The 25,261-nt window shown below is 32.8% G+C and overlaps 2 protein-coding genes and 1 long non-coding RNA gene across 6 annotated transcripts in view; all 3 read right to left on the reverse strand.

Annotated features, from left to right (window-relative positions):
• Window positions 1-4,527: 4,527 nt before the first annotated feature.
• Window positions 4,528-6,673, reverse strand: LOC111276661 (myb family transcription factor IPN2-like). 3 transcript variants are annotated; one of them, XM_022862415.2, is made up of 6 exons: window positions 6,359-6,673; window positions 6,183-6,259; window positions 5,951-6,008; window positions 5,732-5,798; window positions 5,555-5,597; window positions 4,528-5,428 (listed from the first exon to the last, which is right to left on the reverse strand). In XM_022862415.2, exons 1-6 carry the CDS (start codon window positions 6,525-6,527, stop codon window positions 4,793-4,795), a joined length of 1,050 nt encoding a protein of 349 aa, XP_022718150.2. In that variant the 5' UTR covers window positions 6,528-6,673; the 3' UTR covers window positions 4,528-4,792. The 3 variants fall into 3 exon arrangements, with proteins under 3 accessions (XP_022718150.2, XP_089610808.1, XP_022718151.2); XM_089754682.1 differs by having other exon boundaries at window positions 5,732-5,786; window positions 5,939-6,008; XM_022862416.2 differs by having other exon boundaries at window positions 5,732-5,786; window positions 6,359-6,672.
• A 4,585-nt stretch (window positions 6,674-11,258) lies between these two features.
• Window positions 11,259-25,261, reverse strand: part of LOC111276100 (succinate-semialdehyde dehydrogenase, mitochondrial-like) — a 30,391-nt gene continuing 16,388 nt past the window's right edge. Inside the window, exons 13-20 of one of the 2 annotated variants that reach the window (XR_016333798.1) lie at window positions 16,819-16,904; window positions 16,500-16,532; window positions 16,355-16,387; window positions 15,006-15,106; window positions 12,255-12,375; window positions 11,922-12,028; window positions 11,762-11,839; window positions 11,259-11,616 (exon numbers count right to left, since the gene is read on the reverse strand). Coding sequence is in view for 1 of the 2 variants with exons in the window: in XM_022861912.2 (XP_022717647.2) it covers window positions 11,578-11,616; window positions 11,762-11,839; window positions 11,922-12,028; window positions 12,255-12,340; window positions 15,006-15,106; window positions 16,355-16,387; window positions 16,500-16,532; window positions 16,819-16,904 (563 nt within the window). In the remaining variant the exon portion in view is untranslated. The remainder of the gene's footprint in view (window positions 11,617-11,761; window positions 11,840-11,921; window positions 12,029-12,254; window positions 12,376-15,005; window positions 15,107-16,354; window positions 16,388-16,499; window positions 16,533-16,818; window positions 16,905-25,261) is intronic. The other variant, XM_022861912.2, reaches the window with a different exon arrangement.
• Window positions 19,451-22,043, reverse strand: LOC149511427 (uncharacterized). Its single transcript, XR_016333799.1, has 2 exons — window positions 21,653-22,043; window positions 19,451-19,634 (listed from the first exon to the last, which is right to left on the reverse strand). It is a non-coding gene; the product is annotated as an uncharacterized LOC149511427 (long non-coding RNA).

The following is a 25,261-nucleotide window of genomic DNA, read 5'->3' on the forward strand; positions in this document are numbered from 1 at the left end:
AGAATAAGACCATTTTTACGAAAATCTAATGATGACATGCAATCAATTGGTATCATTTTCGATGAGCGTTGCGAGGGTGCTAATATTTTCTCACGTGTAATCAACTCTCGAACCTAAACTTTATTTTAACGTGCCAGAAATTGTTCTTTTATAAAACATCAAACCCATTTTAAATGTTTTATCAAAAGGATAAAATTTTTGGGTTACCAATCGCACCCTAAAAAAATTGGTGGTGACTCTTTGTTTTTTATTTTTATCAAAAATGTTTTTTAGCTTATTTTTCTTTATCTCTAAGTCCGACTGTTGGGTTCTCAAGCCTAGCATTACAATAGGATGCACTTAGTTATCCTATTTAAAGACGTTTTTCCTAAGTTGACTAGGAAATCTTATTTGAATGGGTATTCCTACCAATGGTAGGATTTTCATAAAGATAAAAAAAAAGCACCAGAAAAAAAGAGGCAACACATGAGGAGAACACAACTCAAAATTTTACTTCTTGTCTACAAGAATTTTTCAACTAGGAGCATAAGTCCAAAATCTAAGAATTTGATCTAAGACCAATTGATTTCAGGATTCTTTGTATTCTTGTTCTATAAATAGCTATCATTTGTTTAGAGAAAAACTGAAATAGGGTTTGGGGTGATAGCCCAATGTTATCTTCTTTAAGTTTTCTTATTTTTTGCTTTTCATGTCTTTAAGTTTTTTAAGTTATTTTAAGTTTATGGAAAGTTCAATTTCAGTTTTTTAATTTAAGTTTTGTTTTGCTTTCAATTTAATTTAAGCTTTCTTAAATTTCTATTCTTGCTTTCAATTCAATTCAATTTGCATTTTTTCTCTTTAAATGCTTTTAATTCATGCAATTTATGCTCTTTAAGCTCTGCTCTCGATATAATTAAAGGTGAACAATTTTAATACTTAATTCTCTTTCATATATTTCAATTTCCGTAAAAACGATACTCTACTCATTATATATTACTTGTTCTGATTTTGTGCATTTACAGATTATCAATTAGTGACCTTTTAATGGTGTTGATTCAACCAACAATCTTGTCTTTTATTAAGAACACTTCTTTTTTAATAATATAGTTATAATTATTCACCTTTTACAAGTGAAAAATTATTTTTTGAAAGATTATATCTCATTCCAAGTTTTCATATTCAAAAAATTATAACTTTTGGACTAGGACAGTCAAATATCATACATGAACATCTTAGGTTCCCAAACGCTTTTGTCATTAAGACAGGCGGATGTCTTACACTGACATTCAACTACCTTAATGTATTCTTGAAACAGAAGACTTATTCAAAGCAGTCAACTGCCCTCAGCTGGGCATCCGACTGCCTAAGTTCGTTACCTTAACAAAAACATTTTCTTTTCCCTAGAAGCCATGGCATTCGACTGCCTTAGTATGCGTAGTCAATTGCTCCCTTAGGTAGTCTTCATCTATTGATTCTTTTATGTCTTGAATTCGTTTAATTAGTTTTGGATCCTTTCGGAAGCTTAATCCTGACTTTATTATTTGTCAATACCTTGATTAAGTAACTACTTAATCAACAATCTTTCATTATTTTGAAAACATTTCTAATAATATAGTGAAGTCACCATATATGAATTGAATCGCCACGTACAGGTTTTGTCATATATGGATAGCAATATCATGTAAAGGTCTCATCGTGTGTATATATATGGACTATCGTGTAAGGATCTCGTCATAACTCTATAAAAAAATAATAAATTTATATTTGATGTACAATCAATATATAAATTTTATACTAAATCATATGTTACTTTATTAATGAGAATTTTTTGTGTATTTATTTTAAAATTTTACGAAAATATATGTTTTGTTTATTAACAGGTTGCATTGTATAATTAATTTATAAAGTGAGATTGATAGGGAGACATAATTAAGAAGCTTTGGAATGGTTTTGTACTTATTTGTAGAGAAAATTCAGGAAATGCACGATTAACCTAAAGCTGTGAAATGAGTAAGCAAACAGAATCCAAAGTGCTTTATACAGAGAGAGTGATGCAAATGCTATATAATTGTATGGAAGAACGTGCCTCCAACTATACCATCTTTTTTTTTTTTTTTTGTTTTCTCATTGAAAGAAAGATTTTATTAGCAACATAGTCTGTATGCAGGCATGGATCAAAAAATAATATCTTTGCTAAATAACCAGCAAAACAATTAGCTTCCCTGAATATATAAGTCATAATTAATTAATTCATGAGTGTTATGCATGGGATGAAATTGCAATTGCAAATGCAATTAATAAACACATATAAGGAAGAAAAAAAAAGTGGGTAGATGCATAAACTTTTAACTTTATTTTATGCACATTATAAAGATAGAAGCTTCCTCGAAATGTGCACTCGTGGGACTGCGTTTATTCTTCCTCTCCTCTCTTTTAGGCTTTACTAGCTTTTTTTTCTCTGTTTCTTTCTCTCTCTTAATTTATGTGGGTTTTAGTATATAGGTATGTATTGGAGACGAGGAGCTTTTTTGACAACTTGGAGTCCCCTAAATTTTCTCTGCAACCAATAAAGGTAAGTGGCACCACCATCTTTTTCTATATCCTCAACAAAGAAACACCTCTATGCTGCATATATATGACCATTCATCATAAATATATAGATGCATACAAAAAAATTATGTCTTTGTGAAAATTATTAGGGTAGTGCTACATATACTCTTTAAAAACAATTTTTAAGGTTAAAAGTAGATTTTGAAATTTTAGAAGGAGACGATGGGGGTTTTTTAATTAAAAATGTATTATATATTTTCTAAGAGTGTATATAACGTTTTCCAAATCATTATAAATGATTATGATTGGAATATAGGATCTCTACAGCAACCTTATATATGCGTACTATGGAGTATAGATTGTCAATAAATTAGTTTTAATAATAAATATCAATATATATATATATATATAGTTATTTACTTGGCGGTTTGTAAAATTATATATCCAAAGCGCATCAAAATAGCAACTCTCCATCTTATAATTAACAAAATATAGTACCATCACTAGTGATGGAAAATTTTGAGTTAAATTAAAATAAAATAATATATATAGAGAGAGAGAGAGAGATTATACTTGTATCCTATCTACCTATGGGTATGGTGTTGTGTAGTAGCTATTTAATGTGACGAATAAGGAGTGCTAAAAAAAAGGCTCAAAAGATATATACTTGGTGTCGGTTTCTAACCTTGGGAAACAAATTAAGAAAAGGAGTTTCCGGCCTATGTAAAGAAAATGAGCTTAATTATATATTATTCCCAATGATTTATCTGCTTTTACAGCGGCATGTCCTCCCAAACCCTTCATCTTTTGCTTTAATGGCTTCTGTTTTATTTGTTTAATTAGTGTTGTTCTTCCCCATGATTTTGTCAGCACTGATAGGAAATAACTAACCTAAAAGCAAGGGTTTTAAAAGTTTACTTCATAGTAACCTGGAATCCAGAAGACATGACGGACATTGACCAAACGTGACCATCACAACAACTGAATTATTAATTAGTTTTATCCACATTCAAATCCTGTATATGGAAACAACACTTTTTTATCTGACTCTTTATTTGGTAATCCAATTATTACGTCATCTTACATCCTAACTTGTTAATTAAAACCTGAAAACTATTTCCCTCTCCCTCTCCCATCTTCACTTTCTAAACCTTAAATATATGATAGTTTCTTTCAAGCACATGGAATAACTTGAACCCATGTGTTTTATGGTGCACCATAAAGGCGAATTAACATCAAGAATGATATGCAAATGCCAATAATCAATTACTTTTTTGCCAGCATCTTGTATTCTTTAAGAGATTTGAGATCATGCACTTGGACATTTTATTCAATTATGATCTACATTTATCTTCTTCCTTAAACAGTTGAGTTAAAATCTCTAGCTTCTATCACAAATCAGCCAAATAAAAGATTTGAGATCATTAATTCAAATTTTGACATTCATGCAAAGATGATAGATACAAAATTGATTAAAGCATGCAATTTTCCCCTACAAACACTACCAACGATTTGACAAGTAGCAAATTCATATTTATTGTATTGAGAGCATTGAAGATTATAAGAAAAATCAATTAATGAGTTAATTTGACTTAAAATTGGTTAAGGGAACTAGTATATATTTAATTATACCAACGTCCTAGTTGCTTGCCCTTATTTTATTTTCATGGAGATCAACCAAAATTATACTTTTAGTGTATTTTTTATTAAACTTTTAATAAAATTGATGTTTCAAAATTTTTATATCAAAAGTATAAAAGAATTACAAGAAATAAATTCAAAATAATAAAAAAAAAATTAGGTGTTCAAGTAAAGACAACATAGTTTCCGAACATCCAAAACACAAAATAAATAAAGAAAATGGGTCAAAGGAAGCATTTATGTGTGTGTTTATGTATATCTATGTATGAATGTATATTTCCAAAGTGAAAATATGCTTGGCACACATAAAAACAGTGCTATATAGGATAGAGAAACTATGAAGCTCCATAATAAATAGTAGAAATTATCAATGCCATATAATATTAAGGATCATGGGGAAGTACAAATTGATGTACTAAACTCATAACAATTAAGTTTAACTAATAAAGATTGCACTGCATACATATATATATATATATATATGCATGGCATGCATTATCATATATCTAAGACAAAACCCTATAGTAATTATAATTTTCTAAAACCCTAATGAAAATATCAGAGCATAATTCATAAGATCTTAAGTCACTTACGATCTAATAAGTCAACTGTTAGCAACTGATCATCCAAATGGTGAATTTCTCCCTTGCGCCACACTACCACTATTTATCATAGGGTTCATCCTCTCTGTCTGAACTGCTGCTCTTCTTGACGGTGGCCTTTCCAGCTTAGGCGATGCTTCAAACTTCTTTTCACCCATGCCATCGCTGGATAGCACCGGCTTTGCTTCGTAAATCTCTGATATAGAATCCAAATCAGTGTTTATATCAATAGAAGGCGGTGCAATGTCAGTTTTGAAAGGATCATCTTGAGGTCCTAGACATGATGGAGCTGTTCCCAAGTCCTGCAGACGGAGCTCATCAGACCACATCAAAGGACTCTTCCCGCTACCACCATAAGGGCTAGGCCTCTTCTTTCCAAGGCAAATGTTATCATTATTGGGCATGAAACCATCAAGTGACGGTCTGTCCATGTTGTGTTGAAGATCAAGTTGATCACCTCCATAAATATTGAGGTCTTGGAATGGTGGGAAGTTGAGAGGACCGAAATCTTTCATAGCTCCCATGTCTTGATTTCCTATACCCTTATAGCATCCTGCAGCCAAGTTTTCGCCAGCTAGGGTTTGACAAGCCTTTTCCAAAATGGACTGCATATACTTGCCTTGAGCCTCAATCCTCAATTGAAGGTGTCTTTGCACCTGCCAGGCATATAAGTCCATCAACGATTTATCCATAGAAAGTAATATATTATTCCTATGTATCGATGTTGTGAACAAGCAAGAAATTGAGTATGATCTGTTGAGGTGAGAAGAATCCTTGCATACCTCCAATTGCTCATGAAGTCTTCTCTGCACTTCCATTTGCATCCTAATCCCATCAAACCATGTGTGAGTTACAGCTGTTAAGTGATTTCTTTCTCTTATATATTATCTCTCTCTGTATATATGTATTAAAATTCATGAAATTGCGAATCTTATAACAACAATTAAATCAACACGTACTCGTTCATGCTACGAGCCATCATGCCAGAGGAAGATGCAGCATTTCTTTGAAGATCTAGCGCCGAAGCTCGAACGAAAACAGGGAACAAAAAGAAAGCATTTAGTTACATATATGCATGAATATATAGTAGTAATAAATTGAAAGCAAAAGAGTTTATTATATGTTTTGGGCTGATAAATGATTGAACCCTAGAAAGAAGAGCCCACCTGATCTCTTACCTTCTTTTATAGAGTGATCATTGAATTCCTTGTGAGGTTGCTTTCCAAGCCTGAATTTCTAACCCAGCAAGAAGAATTAAAATTATTGTAATCAAAAGAAGCAAAAAGGAAAAGAAAAGTGAAATCAATCAAACCAACCCTACATGCATCCAGAAGCTGGTCACAAAAGGGCTAGAAGAAAAAGCTAAAGCAAGCATGAGATGAGATATTGTTGTTTGTATTGTATTCAAACCTGGAGATGGCTCTTGAGGTGGTAAAGTGTAAGACCCTTCACACCCATAACTCTCATGATTGTTTTTGGTGTGGCCTCTGTCAAAGTCAAGTAAATATTGATCACACATGAAGAATATTATCAAGAAATGAATATTGGAGTAATCAGGTTGGGATTAATAGATAAAGCTGTCGTACTGTCAGGTCCTCCAAGCTGAGTAACAGCATCGACAAAGCGTTCATGAAGCTCGACGGTCCAACGCAGGCGAGGCTTGGGGTCTGTGGTGAGCACAAGACCAGAGTCGCCTTGAACACACATGGATCTATCATGGGAATTCATAGTTGAGGGCTTCTTGGGTTGGAACATTCTCTCACAACTTTCTCTTTCTCTGAGAATACCGAAAGAGATTCAAGAACAAATGCGATGCAAATAGGGGGGAATAGGGTGCGTTTTTGAAGAAGAGAAGAGAGGGTTTGGGTTGTTTTTCAACTACTACTAGAAAGAATAAGCCACAAGTTTCTCTTCATCATAAAGAAAAGCAAAATTTATAATACTAAACTATTCTATTTCGTACACCAAAAAAATATATTAAAGTATTTTAGCAAAAAAAATACTCTAAAAATGGGATCATCACCGTATGTACAATACAATTACATTACACTGACTGACAGACATACTGTTTAACAAGGAAAAGATGAGTGGGAAAGTTTTACAGAAATATTGTTAGAATGTACATAACTGTCAATGTCTGAGACTGAGAGTAATCTATCATTTGTCATCACCAAAAGAAGAGTATAACTTTGTGGAGTTATTCTTCTATACCATGTGATGGCTTTTTGAGTGTATTAGGATATGACTGAGACCCCTCATGCAATCATCATGACCAATATTTATCATGTTCCTCTTTTACCCTTCTTTCATCAATCCATTCTCATGCACTTATTTCTCGTTAATTATTCTTGATCCATTTCTACGGATGCTGAGATTGATCTCAAAAATATTGAAAATATTATGATGGTGAGATTGGATAATTTAGTAATCAGATTGAATATTGTAATGATAAAATTAAAATTAATAATAAAAATATATATTTTGATATAAATATAATAATAACAATGAAATTGAATATAATAATTGATTATCCTTTTAAAAGCAGTCGAGCTATTAAAATTAAAACTGTTTTTATTTTTTCAATTTTACAATAGGACAACTGATGGCATCCAGAAAATCATTGGACCCTTCCCCTTCCATTAATAGAGATTGGAGAGTCAACTATATCTAAACACTTGACTCATTTTCTTGGTTTTATAGTACAATTCCCTTTTTAGGTTATAATGAAGTTTAAAATCTGTAAGGGCGATGCTATGATGGTTTGGAAAACAAAGATATATATCCTTTATGTCATTACCAAGAAAAAGGTTGTCATCATTCTTGACAGCAAATTTTATGATTAACAGATACTTACCCAAAGTTTCAATCATGCACAATAACCAATTACTATAATCATAGTTATATAATATTCATCAATATTTGATTATCTTTAGTGTTTTGTTTCTTTTGCTTTTGCTTTTCCCTTTGCTAAAATATCCAAAGAACTGAAAAGGCATGCAGTTGTAATTCCAATTACAATAATGTAATACTAACATCATGCATGTAACAATCTAAGATCTTAGACTCTTAAACTTTTCTTAATTCCCAATTACAATTAATATAATTATTAGTTTAACTTAGGGTAGAAGTGATCATCAATTTGAAGTGATTCAAATCTGTGTTAATCCATGTACTTGGGCTTTTCTAGTAGTGCTCTGCAAATATAGTTTTAAGTAGAACAAATCTTTTGTATATATTCGATTTGACTTTGGAAGTCCATTTCATCTATATATATATATATATATATATATATATACATATATATATCATTAAATATATATATATATATATTATTAAATTTGCAGCCATTTGGACCCATATGCAATTCATCAGAAGATATATGTACCTGCAGCAGCCTCATGTCAACCATTAGACATGCAGTTTAATTTCACCTCTCTATTATATTATTGTAAAAAAATCAACTAACCCTAAATCCTTTCTAATTACACGTCAATTGTATTATTTATAATAATAATAATAATAATAATGAGGGAGCAATAGCTTTGGGGTGTGTGGTTGGTATAATGTGAGGACGTGAACATCAATGCATAAAGAATGGAGCTTTTGATGACAGCAAGTAGGAGTAGGGGACCCCTCAGTCCCTCTTCCAAAGCTTTGATGGGCCTCACCTTCTTATCACTTTTGTGGAACTGAAGATTGTTCTTCCCATGCATTTCACAGCTCCCATCCAAACCAAATCAAACAAACTACACTTGAATGCCAATGGGTCAAATTGACACAAGGCCCCACACCTATAGTAAAAGAAAGTAGTAGTAAATCAAGATGACCATGAATAATTTAAAAAAAAAAAAAAAAAAAAAAAGCTCTCTCTCTCTCTCTCTCTCTCTCTCTCCAAATTTAAAGCCCATGCAAAGACGTCAAATGTGGTGGGAGATGATAAAAATCTAAAGGAAAAAAAAATGCATCGTGTTTACCCAAATCCTAGTGGGAATAAATGCTTTCTTCTTTGACAATCAAAAGAAAGATTCTTAAACCAAAATAAATTCTATATCTTCAGTGAAGTTATGCCAATCTTACATCTGTTAGAGCTACCATATAGTCCCATGTTTGGATTTTCCAATTTAGACCTTGTCAAGATCAATCGGTCCTACACCCACGAAGTGCTTTTATTAAATATAATTTGGTAGAGATTAATGTAGATTCAAACCAACTCTTTAAAGAGGGATTGAAATTTACACCTGCCATTAACTTAAATGCTCGTCTAAATCTATATGTAGATTATTAATAAAAATCCATTTATATAAGAGCTCACGTTAAACCAATAGATGGATGCCAACAAGATACGGTGAAGCTAGTTTGAGACAATAAATGATGTGGATCAAATCTCCCTTCACCACCCTTTTGCTTCTTACTATAATGTAGAATTGGTCACTATCTATATGTAAGAAAAGGGGGAATTTCAATTAGATTTGGAGATGATCTTCTTTAAAGTGGTATGGTGCAATAGCTGTTCCTTTTATAATAAAATGAAGCAAAGTTTGGGTTTAACTTTTAGTTCATTATATTATTATGTGTTAAAACCATAGCCTAGAGAAAAAGTTGGGTGGCTTAGTATTTAAGGCCATGTTTGCTTGAATTTCAAGCATCTTTATGTGCTTACAGAATTTATTCTTTAAAATGAATATATTCCTTTTGCAAGGCAAACGCTGAGGGACCCATCTGTTTTTATAAAGCTGGTCTCTTTTCTCACATCCCCCCCTCGGTGGGTGTTAATTGGACGGTGCGATCTCCATCTTAGCTACTATAATACTTCATGATTTTTTTCTTTTCTTTTTTTTTTTTTTTCTTCTTTTGGAGGTGCTGCTGTTTTTGGGCATAGTTTTCGGATTCGTGTTGCATTCATTAATTTGCTTGATTTTGGGAGATAAATATATGTTAGTGAGGGTAATAGTAATGGGATGACATGCATTCATTTCAGGATAATTACAGTTTTTACCTTAATACTTAGCATGCTTTTGCAATTGAGTCCTAGGCATTTCAAAATGCCTTAATACTACTGTTGGTTGAAAACCAACTTCAATGGCAACACTAGGATGGGAACCCACTTTTAATCTTAAGAACAAATTCATTGAAAACGGGCTTTAAACAATAAATTTCATTATTATTTTTTGTCTTTTATTTGCAATAAAATCTAATTATTTACATTTATACATATATATATATATATAGCTTCAATAGAAATAACAAAAAGATTCTAAAAGGATAAATATGAAAACCAAATGACATTAGAATTATGAAAACTTAATAAATAAAGAACAAAAATGACACATCAGCTAATCAAATTAACACAAGTATTTAATTAAAAATCTCACAAACGTTTAGGACTCAAAAACCTCGTTTTGAAAGTTTTTGGGACTTAATTGTAAAATCACAAGTTTTAGGCTACAAGTGTAATTATCTAATTTATTATATCATATTAGGGCATGTAACTTGTACATTCCTTGAAAATATGTTGTAGTGCAACGATATCTCTATAAAATGATGGAATATTTGGAGTTTCACAAAAAGAGTTTAGAATGAAAGTCTTCATTGCTTGGGAATATATATATATATATATATATATATATTAAATACAATATTTTTTTTTTATTATAATACTATAATTCTTCAATCATAATAAAGATAAATATAAAAATTCACTAATTATAAGCATAAATTTCATATAAAATTTTAATAAATCTCATATAATTTTGCATTATGATTGATTGATTAATTTTACTCTAATGAATGTAAATAAAACTAAGTATGAGATTGAATAAAAACATTCTTCATCCCTATCTTCAAAATTTTATATTACATACATTCCCGTACCCATATCCACCAAATATTTTAAATCTATCATCTCATTCTAGCTAGTATTTAATTGATGATACCAGTAATCCCAGCACCCCCAAGCTTTTTTAAAAAATAAAAATAAAAATAAAAATTTATTCTTTTTATCTTATACATTGACATAATTTTTTTATAAATATATATATTCATATAATTTTTTAAATAAAAATATATCAATTATAATAAATCTAAAATAAAATTTTATATTATTTAATAAAAAAACTATTCACTAGAGATATATATACTACATACATGCTGCTGACCTAATCATTATGATGATAACACACAGGAGAATTGGGTGGGCTTTCATTTTGAAGGAATATATATATGTCCAAATTCTCTTGTCATATTCATATCCTTTAGAGAATAAATGAATGAAGGAAGTGATCTACATATAATCAAATTCTATTCCACCCTCACTTTTACCTCTATCTTATATTAAAAGTTACGGTTAATTTTACCCATTGGTATCCAAACTAGAATAACCACGTTGTCAATCGCAATTAAGTAATCTTAACACACATTTCTTTAAGCAAATTGCACCCATAAAAAGAATAAAAATCAAAAAAGCATGGAAGAGGAGACGAGCATCCATGCCACCAAATAAAACTGAAATGATACTTCAAAATGATTCTAACCAAAAATCAAGCACCATAACGTCCACACCTTCTTCATGTTGATTTAGAGACCATAATCAAAACAAAACTATCTATAAACGAGCATTGTTTACAGGCTTCTTCACATTTATTTAGATACAGTAATGGCAAGAAATTTATCATAATGTGACCTTCAACTATTACTCAACAGCATCAAAGATTACCTAACTTCAGCCACATTAAAATGCAAGATGTTTCGACACTTCCCAGCTCCAACCTTATATCGTAACCAAGGATCTAAATACATACATTGCCCTTCATTTTCTGGTCATATCTCCCAGGCAAATATATTTGAGCTGCATAACATGAAAGATTGCTTCAGCAAGGAGGAGGCATTAGGAAGTACGGAACCAGCAAATCAAAGACTATGCTTGTTGCAAATTTTGCAAACAATCATTTTCAGAAAAAATGCATTAAGGTGATATCAAAAATTACACTCACTTCAAGATATTCATCTATCCCATACTTAGAACCTTCTCGTCCAAGACCAGACTGCTTGACACCACCAAATGGAGCCACCTGATTTGAAGCAAATCATCCATGATTTAAATCTACAACCACTGCTTATTTTTATCTGTTAATAGATGAAAATACAACCCACCTCAGTCGAAATGATTCCTTCATTAACACCAACAAGCCCATAATCAAGAGCTTCTGAGACCCGCCATGTACGTCGAACATTGTTTGTAAATATGTATGCAGCTAACCCTGCACATGTGCAAGAAAGCATGCGCTCTAATAAATTCAAATGTATAACATCATCCTAGAAGAGGACGTGCATGATAAATTTTTGAACGAGATTGATCGATCAGGTTTGCAAGACAAATAGTTGATGAAAACTCAATAATTGAATAAAAAATAATGATAACAAATTTAAAAAGACAATGGATTAACTCATCCATCAGAATACAACTAAAGCCTGAAAAAAATGAACCTGCATTGGTGTCATTTGCAATGCGAATAGCTTCCTCCTCAGTTTTGAACCGCAAAAGAGGTGCCACAGGTCCAAATACCTCCTCTCTGAGGTAAGACAAATTTAAACACATCTCATAAATCTGGACGTATATACACAGAGAAACAGTCAATGCAGCAAAGTTGATGAGGCAACATGATAGCATGTACTTGGAAAGAAATTTAATTTAATGTTATAAAACTGCATATTCAATCCAAACATATACACAATGACATATGGTAACTTAGACACCAAATTGACTTGAAATATTTCACCACTTTGGTAATGGAGTAAACTCTCAGCTCCATAGAAGCAACAAGGAGAATGACAGCATTAAAGCAAATAAAAGCTATATTCAAGATCCTAATATAATCCATCATGAACTGACTTGCAGAATCCAATACCCAAAAAAAAAAAAAAAAAAAAAAACAATTATCAAATCACCCCTGCAAAATTATTGAGAATAGAAGATGCTTTTAAGCAACCATCAGGAGATATATTACAATGCTACAATTTAACCAAATATTTAGCCTCGGAACTAATTTTTAACTAACACTCTCACAAAAAAAGCAAATGGGGGAAAAAGCAAGTAAAAGATTAAAATTAAAAACAAAAAACACCGTTACTCTACAAATCCTCATGCATTCCAACACATAAAGAATTAATATTACAAGTGTTTTTACTGCATAAGGATAAGGATGTAATTTACTTTTCATTGAATTTTAGTGCATTTTTAAGCCCAGTTCTAGCCCAATTTTAGTAGCGAACTAAGACCCGAAAAAGCCCAACTAAATAGTGCTTGGTTTATCTAAATATGAGATGGAACACACTTAAAAATTTATTTTGAAGTTTTGCACAAAGAGTGCTTGGTTTGCGTATCTGCAAGAAAATCCTCGAAATATAAAAGGTGAACAAAGGGTTTAATTCAAAAAAATTCTTCAAATTGTCTTGCACTCCAAATCCTAAAGTGTAGTTGTTAGCAGCGTTTTGCAGCAGAAGGAAACAAATAGTGTAGTTCATTGAATATTAGCTCATAGTTAAGCCTAATTGTAGTCCAATTTTTCTAGAAAACTAAAACCAGAAAAAGCCCAATCAAATGGGTCTGAGCTTGGGTTTCTAAACAAAGCAAGCCATAAAAGACTTACTTTTAAACAAATATTTACAAGATAAATCCTACATAAAGAAAGGTGCAGATGGAGTTTAGATTATCTTGATCTAACCCTCTGAAAAAATATGAGAAGCCGCAAAGATTGGAGATTTAGTTTGGTGATATAAGAGAAAAAATTAGGTAACCTAAATTAACAATTGCTTGATAATAGACACTTGTTAAAATTAAATGCTACAATGTTACAAAGTTTAAGAAAAAAAAGTGCAAGGAAAAGAACTTTTGTTAGCTTTCTTGCAAATAAAGGAAATTTTATATTTTTATAATTAATACATAAAATAAAGGAGTTAGCGAAGGCCAAGTGTCAGTCACCATAGAGTGGACCCAACAAAGAGAAAATTTTGTCTTAACTCTGAATGCCATAAAGCTTTCAATGACGTAGAAACAAGGCATCAACAAAAGAAGAGAGAAGATGACACAACCAAAGTTCCCCCAACAAGCTTCTTTTTCATCATATTTTTGTACAGAAAGACAAGAAAAATTGTAGGGAGATTTTCCTTCATATTTCTTCAAAATATATTCAACTTTTTGCGTTTCAACCAAACTTTGAGAATGGTTTCTAGAATTTTATATTTCTTTTCCTCAAATTTTCCTTGGACCCAAACAAAGCCTAAGGCTACCAAAGCAAGCAAAGAGACACATTACTAGGGCAAGATGAGCTGCAGGAAGCTAAGGCATTAAAAATTGAAGAAATCTCTAGAATAAAACTATTTTATTCTTCTATTTTTTTCTTATTACAATGTTAGAATTGCATAAAAATATATAGGCTAAAGACTGAATATTCTCAACCTTAAAACCCAAGATTTTCATGCATTAAAACAGCTAATCAAAGGAGTAAATTTACTCTCTACATATAACAGAAAAATATCTAATGGATTTGGTGCAATTACCCAAATCACTCCTTATTCTAAAAATAAGAGACTTAACTAAAATAGACAAAGTTAACTAATCAAATAATAATGAAGATTAGATTTTCACAAAAATAAATAAACAACGATAAAGAACAAGTCTACATTAAATTTCAGAGTAAAATCCCCTTGAAAAGTGATCACACAAATTGAATGAAGCATCTATGCTTCTTTTTAGTTTTTCTTGCTCAAGAGTGGAAGGCCGCAAGCCACATGAAAAGGGAGGTAAGAGTATTATATTAGCCTTATTCCTTCAATGTTAGATGTCCAATGATTTCTTGCATTCAAATTTAAGGCTTAATAATATCTCACTTCTTTCACGAGAAAAATGTATCTGTTTTTTTAAATACATACATATATGTTTGTATGTGCATTAATACATTTTTTTTCTTGCTCTAATTTTGATTGAATGCATTAAAAAAGGTTATAGTTAACAGTAATTCCCACTTGATTGGAAGGAATGAATCCATTAAATTCTTCCATCTTCAAAAAAGAAAAAAGGATGGAAATTATAATTTTTCCCTAAATAGTTGTTTATTATATTATGGCTTAGTAAAGCATTTTACTAATGTCAGACCATACCATAACACTCTCCAGCATAAAGAATCATCTCATATGAAGTAACGAATTTGAAATGTCAGCATATCTTTGAGGACGTACCTTGCTAATAGCATCTCACTCCTGACATCAGTAACAACTGTGGGCTCATAGAAAGTCATTCCAAGACTGTGTCTTTTACCCCCAAGAATGACTTTTGCTCCCTTCGAAAAATTAATGATCAATAAGAGATGAGATAAATTAAATATTAACAGAAAAAAAAATTGTAAGCTGTCACAGGCAGTGACAAAACTTAGCAACATTTACCAAAAGAGGCAGGGAAATAGGAGAGGAAGAACTGAGGAGACAGTAGAGTTCATTCTTATTTAATCAAAAATATATAAAAAATGAGCAGGTACCCAAAATAAGCAGGTTTGGGTTGCTAAAAATAAGCAAGTACAGATACATTGACATTACTTGCAATGCAACTCCTACTTACACTAAAATCATCATCTCGACCCCTTGTCTCATAAATATCATTTCAAGTTCTGATCAGTAAATCCAGATCAGGATACTACCTATCACAATTAGTACCAGACCACAGTAACTTCGATATTCCAAAAAAGATAAACAATAAATATATCTGGTCCAATAATTTAACACTACTAATAATATCTGGTCCAATCATATAACGCTACCATTAATGGTTAATTATCAGTAACAATGAGCACAAGACGCATTAATGCATCTTGAGAAGTTTCATTACATTCACAGACTTCTGAATTAGACATCAAAACCTTAGAATTCAAACAACAAAACACTCTTGCGCATCAATAACTATCTTCTACATTAATTGAATCTGAAGATACGACTGATCCAAATTTCCATAAATGTATTATTCTAGTTTTAATTGAGAGTTTTCTGGGTTTTGCATGTATAATCTTAACGTGATGCAGCAGCAAGTTAACAGATTAAGCTGCTTAAGTACTTGAGCTAATAATTAAGAAGAAACCAAGTGTAGTGAAATTGAGCATGCAAAAACATAGGCAACTATGAATTAAAATGGAAATTAAGATTACAGAAAATTGATTGCTAAATACTACAAAATAGTCTTATGATAATAAGTCAAGAGTTTAGCAAGCACCAAACTGCAACTAACAATAAAAAGTTATATCTTTTGTGATTTCATAGATGTTGAAAATTTTAATCAAATTTACTATAAAGAATGCAATCAATGAACAAAAACATCAATCCATGCATCACCTGACCACCTACCCATGTACAATGTTCCAACTTTAACTTTTTTCCAACTAAACTTATTAATAAACACATTCATACTGAAAATGCAAACTTAGAATATAATATATACCATTACAATTCCTCCAGAGAAACTAAACACACAATACATTCTATAGCTTGTCTATGACAATTGGCAGTCATAGAGTTTAACAGGAAAGGTAAAAAAAACAAACCTTTGATACAGCATCTTGAATGAATGATTCAACCTGTGAAAAAAGAAAAATCCATAGGTAAAAGACAGTAGAGAAATAGATTAGAAACAAAAGAATCAGAGGTATGATAGTTGATACATTCTGGAAAACTTAAAGCAAAGCTAACCTTTTGCACTGCAGCTTCATTAATTAGTGGACCCTACATAGGTAAGTACAATAAATCAAAATTATGATCCTTTTAAATTTAATTAAAAGAAAGAGCAAGCAACTTAGCAGTGGCACCCACATATCTGCAGATCTTCACAACTCTTACGATTTCCATACGGTACTTTCAGAAAAAGGATCAATATAATTTTCATAAATTATCCTTACAAACTGAAGGCTGAGAAACATAAAATGTATAGACTCACCACACATACACATTAAGACCAGTTTGGCAACAACAATATGAAATGAACCCCGAATGCACAGCTTAGGTTAACTACCTGGACCACACCTTCAGTGAAGCCATCCCCAACTTGCAGATTCTGGACAGCTTTTGAAAAAGCCTCTGCAAACTTCTCATAAATACCTGAAAAAAAGGTTCAATAAATCCACAAGAGAAGAATATTATAATCCACTTAATGAGTGCAATGAAATTGGCAAATATCTTTACCACTATGAGCATAAAATAGAAACTCAAAAAAAATATTGTTATTATTAATATTAATATGACCATTTATTATTCACAGCATTGACTCTAGGGACTCATGCACTTCATGACTATCATCCATCCATTGGAGCTGCACCAATGGTAGTAAGATCCTAAACCATAAAAAGCAAATCAACTGGAACAAACCAGAAATATTCCTGTATAATTAAAAAAAAAATGGCTTGTGGTTTTTGAACTGAACTGCTACATATTAGAAGTACAAAAAAAAAGTGTTATTTGTTTGTTTTTCAAAAGAAAATAATAATAATTACATTTTCACTATATTTATATTGTTTGAGAATATTAACAGAAATTCTATTTATTATTTCCATTGGATCTTTAAATAGAAAATGTTGATACCAAACGTAATTTATTATTTTCATTTTGTAGAAAAACAATTTCTGTATTTTCATTTAGCTAGTACATTTTTCATGAAGTTAACAATAAATAGAAATAAGAAAATTTAGTTTTCAAAAATTGAAAATGAAAATTATATTTTAAATCCAAATGCACTCGAAGATTCTCAATATGGAGAAACATCTATCGTTAATAGAAAATGAATTACACGACACATATATTGATGACACCTTTCCTTTTAGGGCACTGAAGGAATTTTTTTTATTGGTTAAGGGCAGTAATGATATTTTAGGGATAAATGAATGAAGAGGAATTGGTGAGTGAAAAAGAAAGAGGAGAGAGATGGCAATTAGGGCCAACAGTCAAAGGTGCAATGGGATGAATTAGATAGGGACTCAAAAATCTCTGGCTGCTGTAATGGTAAAGTGTGATGAAGTTAGAAGCTGCAATGGATACCAGTAAGTGGCTAAAGGAAACTGGCAGTAAAGATGATGCAAAGGAGTTGAGAATGGAGTTATCTAGTGCAAACTATCAAGTCAATGATTAGTCGGTTATAAGAATAGTAGTTACTAAAATAACAACGGTCTGTATTGTGGATTGTAATTCACAAATTATAACTGTCATGTATATGCACATTTTCAGCGTGAATGAGAAACCACAATTTCCTTACTCTCATATCTCTCTTTTCTGATCTTAATCTTCTTTCTCTTCTGGTCTATTTCTTTCTTCTCTTCTTTAGATTAATCTTTGGTTAATCAATAATATCATTCTATTACAAATTTGGTATCAAAGCCTAATAGATCTACCTTCAATCTGGGAAAACCTATGAAATAGCAAACCATGACTGATGGAGCAAAACTGGATGCTCTACAAAAGCAGTTCCAGGTGATGCAAAGGCAGCTTGAGGCTCTAATGACTGCTGACTCAACAGTCCCAAAGTGGTGGGAAAAACCAAGGAAGCTTATTGAGTCTCAACTTACTGAAAATTGGGAATGAATAAGCCAAGTGCTTGAACTGTTGGATCCAAGAATGGTAATTGAAACTCAACCAGAATCAGAAGAGATGACCAGCAACCAACCATCTGTTCCTATTTCTCAATCTAAGGCACCTCTCGAAATCACAGTAATAGATGATCATGGAAAATAAGCTTATAAGCCTAGAGCAACAAGATTGTTAGCCTCAATGGCAGTACCTTTCAATTTAATACTAAACAGTCTAAACATGCTAATTTCATTGCTGGTAGTAGTTTTTCAACTGTTATGAATACATTTGCACCTAGACCTAAGATTGAGTTGCCGGTCTTTGATGGAAGCAATCCAAAGGATTGGCTTAAAAATGCCAAAAATACTTTTGCCATATTTTCAATCTCGAATCACCAGAAATTGGAGATAGCTGCTATGTACTTAGCAGGAAAGGCTAAGCTGTGGTTTGATGGATATCTTACACAAAAGGAAAGGGTGACATGGTCTAAGTTTACTAATGACTTATGCCAAAGGTTCTGTGCCTGTTCTGACAAAACAGACGAGTTCAACAAACTGGCCCAAAAGACTATTGTGGACGAATATCAAGAAAGATTTGAAGAGTTAAGACCTTATATGTTGCAATAAAACCCATACTTGACTGAAGGGTACTTTGTTTCTAGCTTTATAAGTGGACTCAAGGATGATATCAAGCCTAGATTGAAGGCTAATGAACCTGGAACCCTTACTGCTGCCTACCGACAAGACAAACTGCATGAACTATCACTTGAATTTGAAAACAATAGACACAAGCAGGCCACCAAACCTATGTTTACCTCTAATATTGGCCCTTATCCTAAGCCTATTCATACTCAACCAAAACCAAAACCACCAGCCAATTCCATACCAAATAGACAACAGCTTATTGAGCAAAGAAGGCTACAAATCTGTGTTTTAAGTCTGGCGAGAAGTTTATGCCAGGCCATGTATGTAGAACAAAACAACTTAATGCCATTACTGCTGATGAATCCAATGAGGAAGAGGACAACATGCAGGATGGTAATGGAGAACCAAAAGGAGTTGAGGAACAAGACAATCTTGAAAACTTACAGATTTCCATCAATGCTCTTATGGGTAGTGTTAGGCATAGCACTCTTGAGGATTGAAGGAACAATAACAAGGAAATCACTTTATATCCTCATCGACAGTGGCAGCACTCATAGATTTGTCACTCCTAAGTGGGCTCGAGAGGGAGTAATGCTGGAGCAAACTAATCCTTTAGCTATAACAGTAGCTGTGGAAAAACTAAGAAATAAGTCAGTGTGGAAACTGAATGTATGTTGAAAAACTGCTTATTGAGAATTATACAAGAATCTTAGGTTTATATACAACTAACTAGGGATTAAACCAGGAAACTAAATCTTCCCAAAAAACTAATCCTATAATTGAGGGATTGTCTATCCTAATTTTAGGGATACAAATACTTAATTCTAGAGATACAAATATAAATATACAGATTACAAGATTACAACCAGCTGTAAATAAGTGTTTTCCCACACTCCCCCTCAAGCTGATGAATAGGTGTTTTCCATTCCCCACTTGGAAATAATTTCTTGAAATGCTGCACTACTGAGACCTTTAGTCAACACATCTGCAAGTTGACCCTTGGTTGATACATAAGATGTACAAATCAACCCACTGTCTAGTTTCTCCTTTATGAAATGCCGGTCTACTTCAATGTGTTTTGTTCTATCATGTTGCACAGGATTGTGTGCAATGCTTATTGCAGACTTGTTATCACAGTAGAGTCTCATTGGTCCATCCCACTTGATCTTCAAGTCTTCTAGGATAATCTTTAACCATAGTAGTTCACAAATTCCTTGAGCCATTGCTCTAAACTCTGCTTCAGCACTTGATCTTGCCACCACATTCTGTTTTTACTCCTCCAAGTCACAAGACTACCACCTAAGAAAGTGCAATAGCCTGAGGTGGATCTTTTATCAGTTACTGAACCTGCATAATCAGCATATGTATATGCTTCTAGAACTAACCTCGAATTTCTTTTGAATAAGATACCTCTCCCAGGATTGGCCTTCAAATAGTGCAATATACGGTAGACAGCCTGTAGGTGCACTTCTTTAGGACTATGCATAAATTGACTTACCACATTCACAGCATATGCTATATCAAGTCTAGTATGTGAGAGACAAATGAGTCTTCCAACTAATCTTTGATACATCTCTATATTTACAGCAGCCTCTTCATTAGCTTCTCCAATTTTATGATTAAGATCTATAGGGGTATTTGCAGGTTTACATGTAAGCTTCCCAATTTCCTTCAGAAGATCCATCACATATTTCTGTTGTGAGATGAAAATACCATGCCGTGAGTGAGCTACTTCAATTCCTAGGAAGTACTTCAATCTCCCTAGCTCTTTTATCTCAAATTCTCTAGCTAAACACTGTTTTAGAGATTCCCTTTTTCATCATCTCCAGTTACAATTATATCGATATACACTAATAGAACTGTGACTCTCCCTGAATCAGAGTGCTTGATAAACAATGTGTGATCTCCTTGACTCTGTTTATACTATTTATATCCCATTGCTAGCATCACTTTGGCAAATCTCCCGAACCAAGCTCTAGGAGACTGCTTAAGGCCATATAAAGCTTTTTTCAGCCTACATACTTTGTTTGCTTCTAGATGACCTCCAAATCCCAGTGGAACCTTCATATATATTTCTTCCTCCAAATCACCATGTAGAAAAACATTCTTTACATCAAATTGTTGAAGCTGCCAATTGTAATTTGCAGCCAATGATAACAAAATCCTAACTATATTCATCTTGGCAACTGGAGCAAAAGTTTCCTGGTAATCCACTCCATAGGTTTGAGTGTAGCTCTTACCCACTAACCTGGCTTTATACCTTTCAACAATACCATCTGCCTTGTATTTTACAGTGAAAACCTATTTACACCCCACTGAATTTTTTCCTTTAGGCAACTCTACCAATTCCCATGTTTGATTTTTCTCTAAGGCCTCCATTTCTATTGTCATGGCTTGCCTCCATTTCTCACTAGATAATGCCTCGGATAATTTAGTTGGAACAGAAATAGTGTTTAGGCTCACAAGAAAATTTTTATGGGATGGTGAGAATTTTTCAAATGACACAAAATCAGAGATTGAGTATAGTGGATGCTTGGTACATTCTCTGGTTCCTTTCCTAATGGCAATAAGCAGATCATAATCACTAGTTATAGTTTTAGGAGATTCATGCTCATTTTGAGAAACAGAGTCAAAAACTGTAGTTACCTCATTTCCAGAGTTAGGATCAGGTTCTTGGACTGGCACTGGTTCAGGATCTGAAACTTTCCTTCTTGAGTACACCTGTAATTCCTTCTTAGAATCAAGAACAATATTATCCTTTGTCACATCTTCCGTATTTGGAATGGGTTCAGACTCAAATTCAGTTTTTGACTTGGACTCAACAAAAACAAGTTTCGACTCAGAAGAATTAATGAGTGTAAATATTGAAGAAGGGAGCAAATCAAGCAAAAAGAAGTCTTTATCCTTATCTTCCATGAATGAAGTCTCCCCTGAAGATAAAGTTGAGTAAAAAATGATTTATTTTTTTCAAAAGTGACATCTGCAGACACATAAAATTTTTTGGTAGGAGAATAATAGCACTTATATCCTTTTTGAGTTGAAGAATACCCCACAAAAATACACTTAATCGCTCTTGGATCCAACTTTCCCCTGTTATGAATGTGAACATGAACAAATGATGTACAACCAAATATCTTAGGTGTGAGATTGTTTGTGGTATTGAGGTTGGGATAAAATTGTGAGAGTAGTTCCATAAGAATTTTAAATCCCAAAACCCTTGAAGTTAACCTATTTATAATATGTGTGGCAGTGAGAACAGCTTCCCCTCAGTAAAATTTAGGTACATTTGCTTGAAAAAGAAAGGCTCGGGTTGTGACCAATAAATGACTATTTTTCCTCTCTGCCACTCCATTCTGCTGTGGAGTATTAACACAAGATGACTCATGGATAATCCCCTCTTTTTGGAAATAGGTAGATAGACTCTGATTGAAGTAATCTCTTGCATTATCAAACCTAAATCTCTTTATTCTCACTCCAAATTGATTTTGGATCATGTTTTGGAAGCTTAAAAACACACTATTCACATCTGATTTGGATTTAAATAAAAAAACCCAAGAAACCTTGGTACAATCATCTATGAATGAAACAAACCATCTCGCACCAAAAATATTAAGAATTGTAGAAGGACCCCAAATATCACTATGAATCAAGTAAAAGGGAGTAAAACTTCTTTTGTTACTAATTAGAAAAGACACGTCTATGCCGCAAACATCACAATGAAAATCTTCGACATTTAATCCTTTGAACAAAGAAGGAAACATATTTCTCAAGGTTCCATAAAAAGGATGTCCAAGACGAAAATGATAAAGCCAGATTTTATCTTTATTGGAAGATTTTTCAGAAAGAAATGACAAAGTTAAACTATTTTTTATACTACTTGTGTTATTTGATCTCTCAAGATAGTATAGTCCATCCTTTTCCTTAACAAGTCCAATCATCTTCCCCAAACTCTGGTCCTGAAATTCACAATAAGAGGGATAAAAAGTTACTTTGCAATTCATATCTCTGGTAAGTTTTTGTATAGATATCAGATTAGTAGACAATCCAAGAACATGAACATTTTTTAGAACAAACGAGGGATTAACTTGAACATCTCCTAATCCTGCCACTGTGGTAAATGAACCATCAGCAACAATAATTTTCTTATTACTAGGACACATGTTATACGTACTAAACTTTTGTGAGGAATGTATCATGTGGTCTATGGCTCCTGAGTCAATGACCCAAGAACTCGTAATAGGCTTAATCGAGACATTTAATCCATGAGAACCGAAAGCTTTACCTGAACTAGAAACCTTACCCAAAGAACATACCTTTTCAAGAATTTTCAATAAGTTTCTCAGCTTTTCAATTTCTTCCCTGTCGAACTCTCCTTGTTTCTGAGACATCTGTAGTACTCCAGTGATTTTTCCAGTTAACATTTCCTCAAATTGGGTGGTAGTGATATCTTTCTTTGAAAGGGTTTGACAATGAAGGCCTAAACAGGATTCGGCAATGAAGGCCTAAAAAAGTCAGCAATGAAGGCTGAAAATTTTGCTTCCAAGAAAAGCCTAAAGCTCTGATATCATGTGAAAAAACTAAAAAATAAATCCGTGTGAAAACTAAATGTATGTTGAAAAACTGCTTATTGAGAATTATACAAGAATCTTAGGTTTATATACAACTAACTAAGGGTTAAACTAGGAAACTAAATCTTCCTAAAAAACTAATCCTATAATTGAGGGATTGTCTATCCTAATTTTAGGGATACAAATACTTAATTCTAGAGATACAAATATAAATATACAGATTACAAGATTACAACCAGTTGTAAATAAGTGTTTTCCCATAGTAGCTAATGGAGAGAATCATACAACAATGCCAGATGCAAGGAGTTAACCCGGTTAATGCAAGGACATGCTTTCTCAGATAATTTGAGAGTACTGCCAATGGGGGTAGTGACAGTTCTTGGGGTTGATTGGATGAAAAGTTATAGTCCCTTGATGTTCGATTTTAATGAGCTATCTATGACTTTTCAGAAAAAGGGTCAGCAAGTGACATTGAAAGGAAGTAAAAAGCACCAAGCATTAAGCTCATTACTAGTAAAAAATTGCAAAAAATATCTAGCAAGGACCCAGACATAAATGGAGAGCTTTGGATGATCAATGTAGATTGTATGGAAGAAAAGACTCCTTTTGAGCTACAAGAATTGCTCACTGCTTATTCTAACATCTTTGAGGAACCAACAGGACTACCACCAGCTCAATCACATGATCATAGTATACCCCTCAAGGAAGGGTCTCAACCTGTAAATTTGAGGCCATATAGGCTTCCTCATCACAAGAAAACTAACGTGGAAAGATAGATTTCAGAAATGTCGTCTTCCTCTATTATTCAGACTAGCAAGAGGCCATTTGCTTCACCTTGTCTATTGGTAAGGAAAAAAGATGGTACATGGAGGCTATGTATTGACTATAAGCAACTTAATGCAATGATAGTTAAAGACAAGTTTCCAATTCCAGTAATGGAAGACATGTTAGATGAATTGAAAGGTATCAGGTACTTCTCTGAGATTGATTTACGATCAAGATATTGGAAAATCAGAGTCAACAGCCTTCAAGACTCATCAGGGACACTACGAGTTCAAGGATGAGTATCTCGGTCATATCATTTCAGTAGATGAGGTTGCAACTGATTCTGCTAATGTAGAAGCAATGATGAATTGGCCACTTCCTAAATGTTTGAAATCTCTAAAAGGGTTCCCTGGACTGACTGGGTGCTACAGAAAATTTGTTAAGGGATATAGAGTGATAAATAAGCCCTTGACAGACATGTTCAAAAAAGATGGATTCCATTGGTCAAGTGCAGCAACAACAGCATTTCAACAACTTAAAGAAGCAATGAGCAATGCCCCATACTTGCACTACTAGATTTTTTGAAACCCTTCTACTTAGAAACAGATGCTTGTTCTTTAGGTATAAGAGCAATTTTGTCGAAGGAAAGCCCATTGCCTATTTGAGCAAGGCGTTGGATCCTTAACACATTAATTTTTCCATCTATGAGCAGGAGTATCTAGATATTTTGATGGCAGTTTCTAAGAGGAGACACTGCCTTGAAGGTGGACCATTCGTTAACAAGATTGATCATGAGGCCTCAAAATATCTTTTAGAGCAAAAGTTGACTATCACTATTCAGACAAAAGGGCTTACCAAGTTGTTGGGTTTGAATTACACTATTCAATATAGGAAGGGTAAAACAAATATAGTGGCAGAGGCT

This window comes from Durio zibethinus, chromosome 25 (genome assembly GCF_047325235.1).
Source record: "Durio zibethinus cultivar Kanyao isolate XHJ-2024 chromosome 25, ASM4732523v1, whole genome shotgun sequence".
Lineage (NCBI taxonomy): Eukaryota > Viridiplantae > Streptophyta > Magnoliopsida > Malvales > Malvaceae > Durio > Durio zibethinus.

Excerpts from the sequence above, each read along its gene's own strand:
- LOC111276661 (XM_022862415.2), bottom strand. The coding sequence starts at position 6,527 with ATGTTCCAACCCAAGAAGCCCTCAACTATGAATTCCCATGATAGATCC. Across the intron at positions 5,598-5,731 it reads ATGGCTCGTAGCATGAACGA|GATGCAAATGGAAGTGCAGA; the intron begins GTACGTGTTGAT and ends TGATGGGATTAG. Across the intron at positions 5,429-5,554 it reads GACTTCATGAGCAATTGGAG|GTGCAAAGACACCTTCAATT; the intron begins GTATGCAAGGAT and ends TATGCCTGGCAG.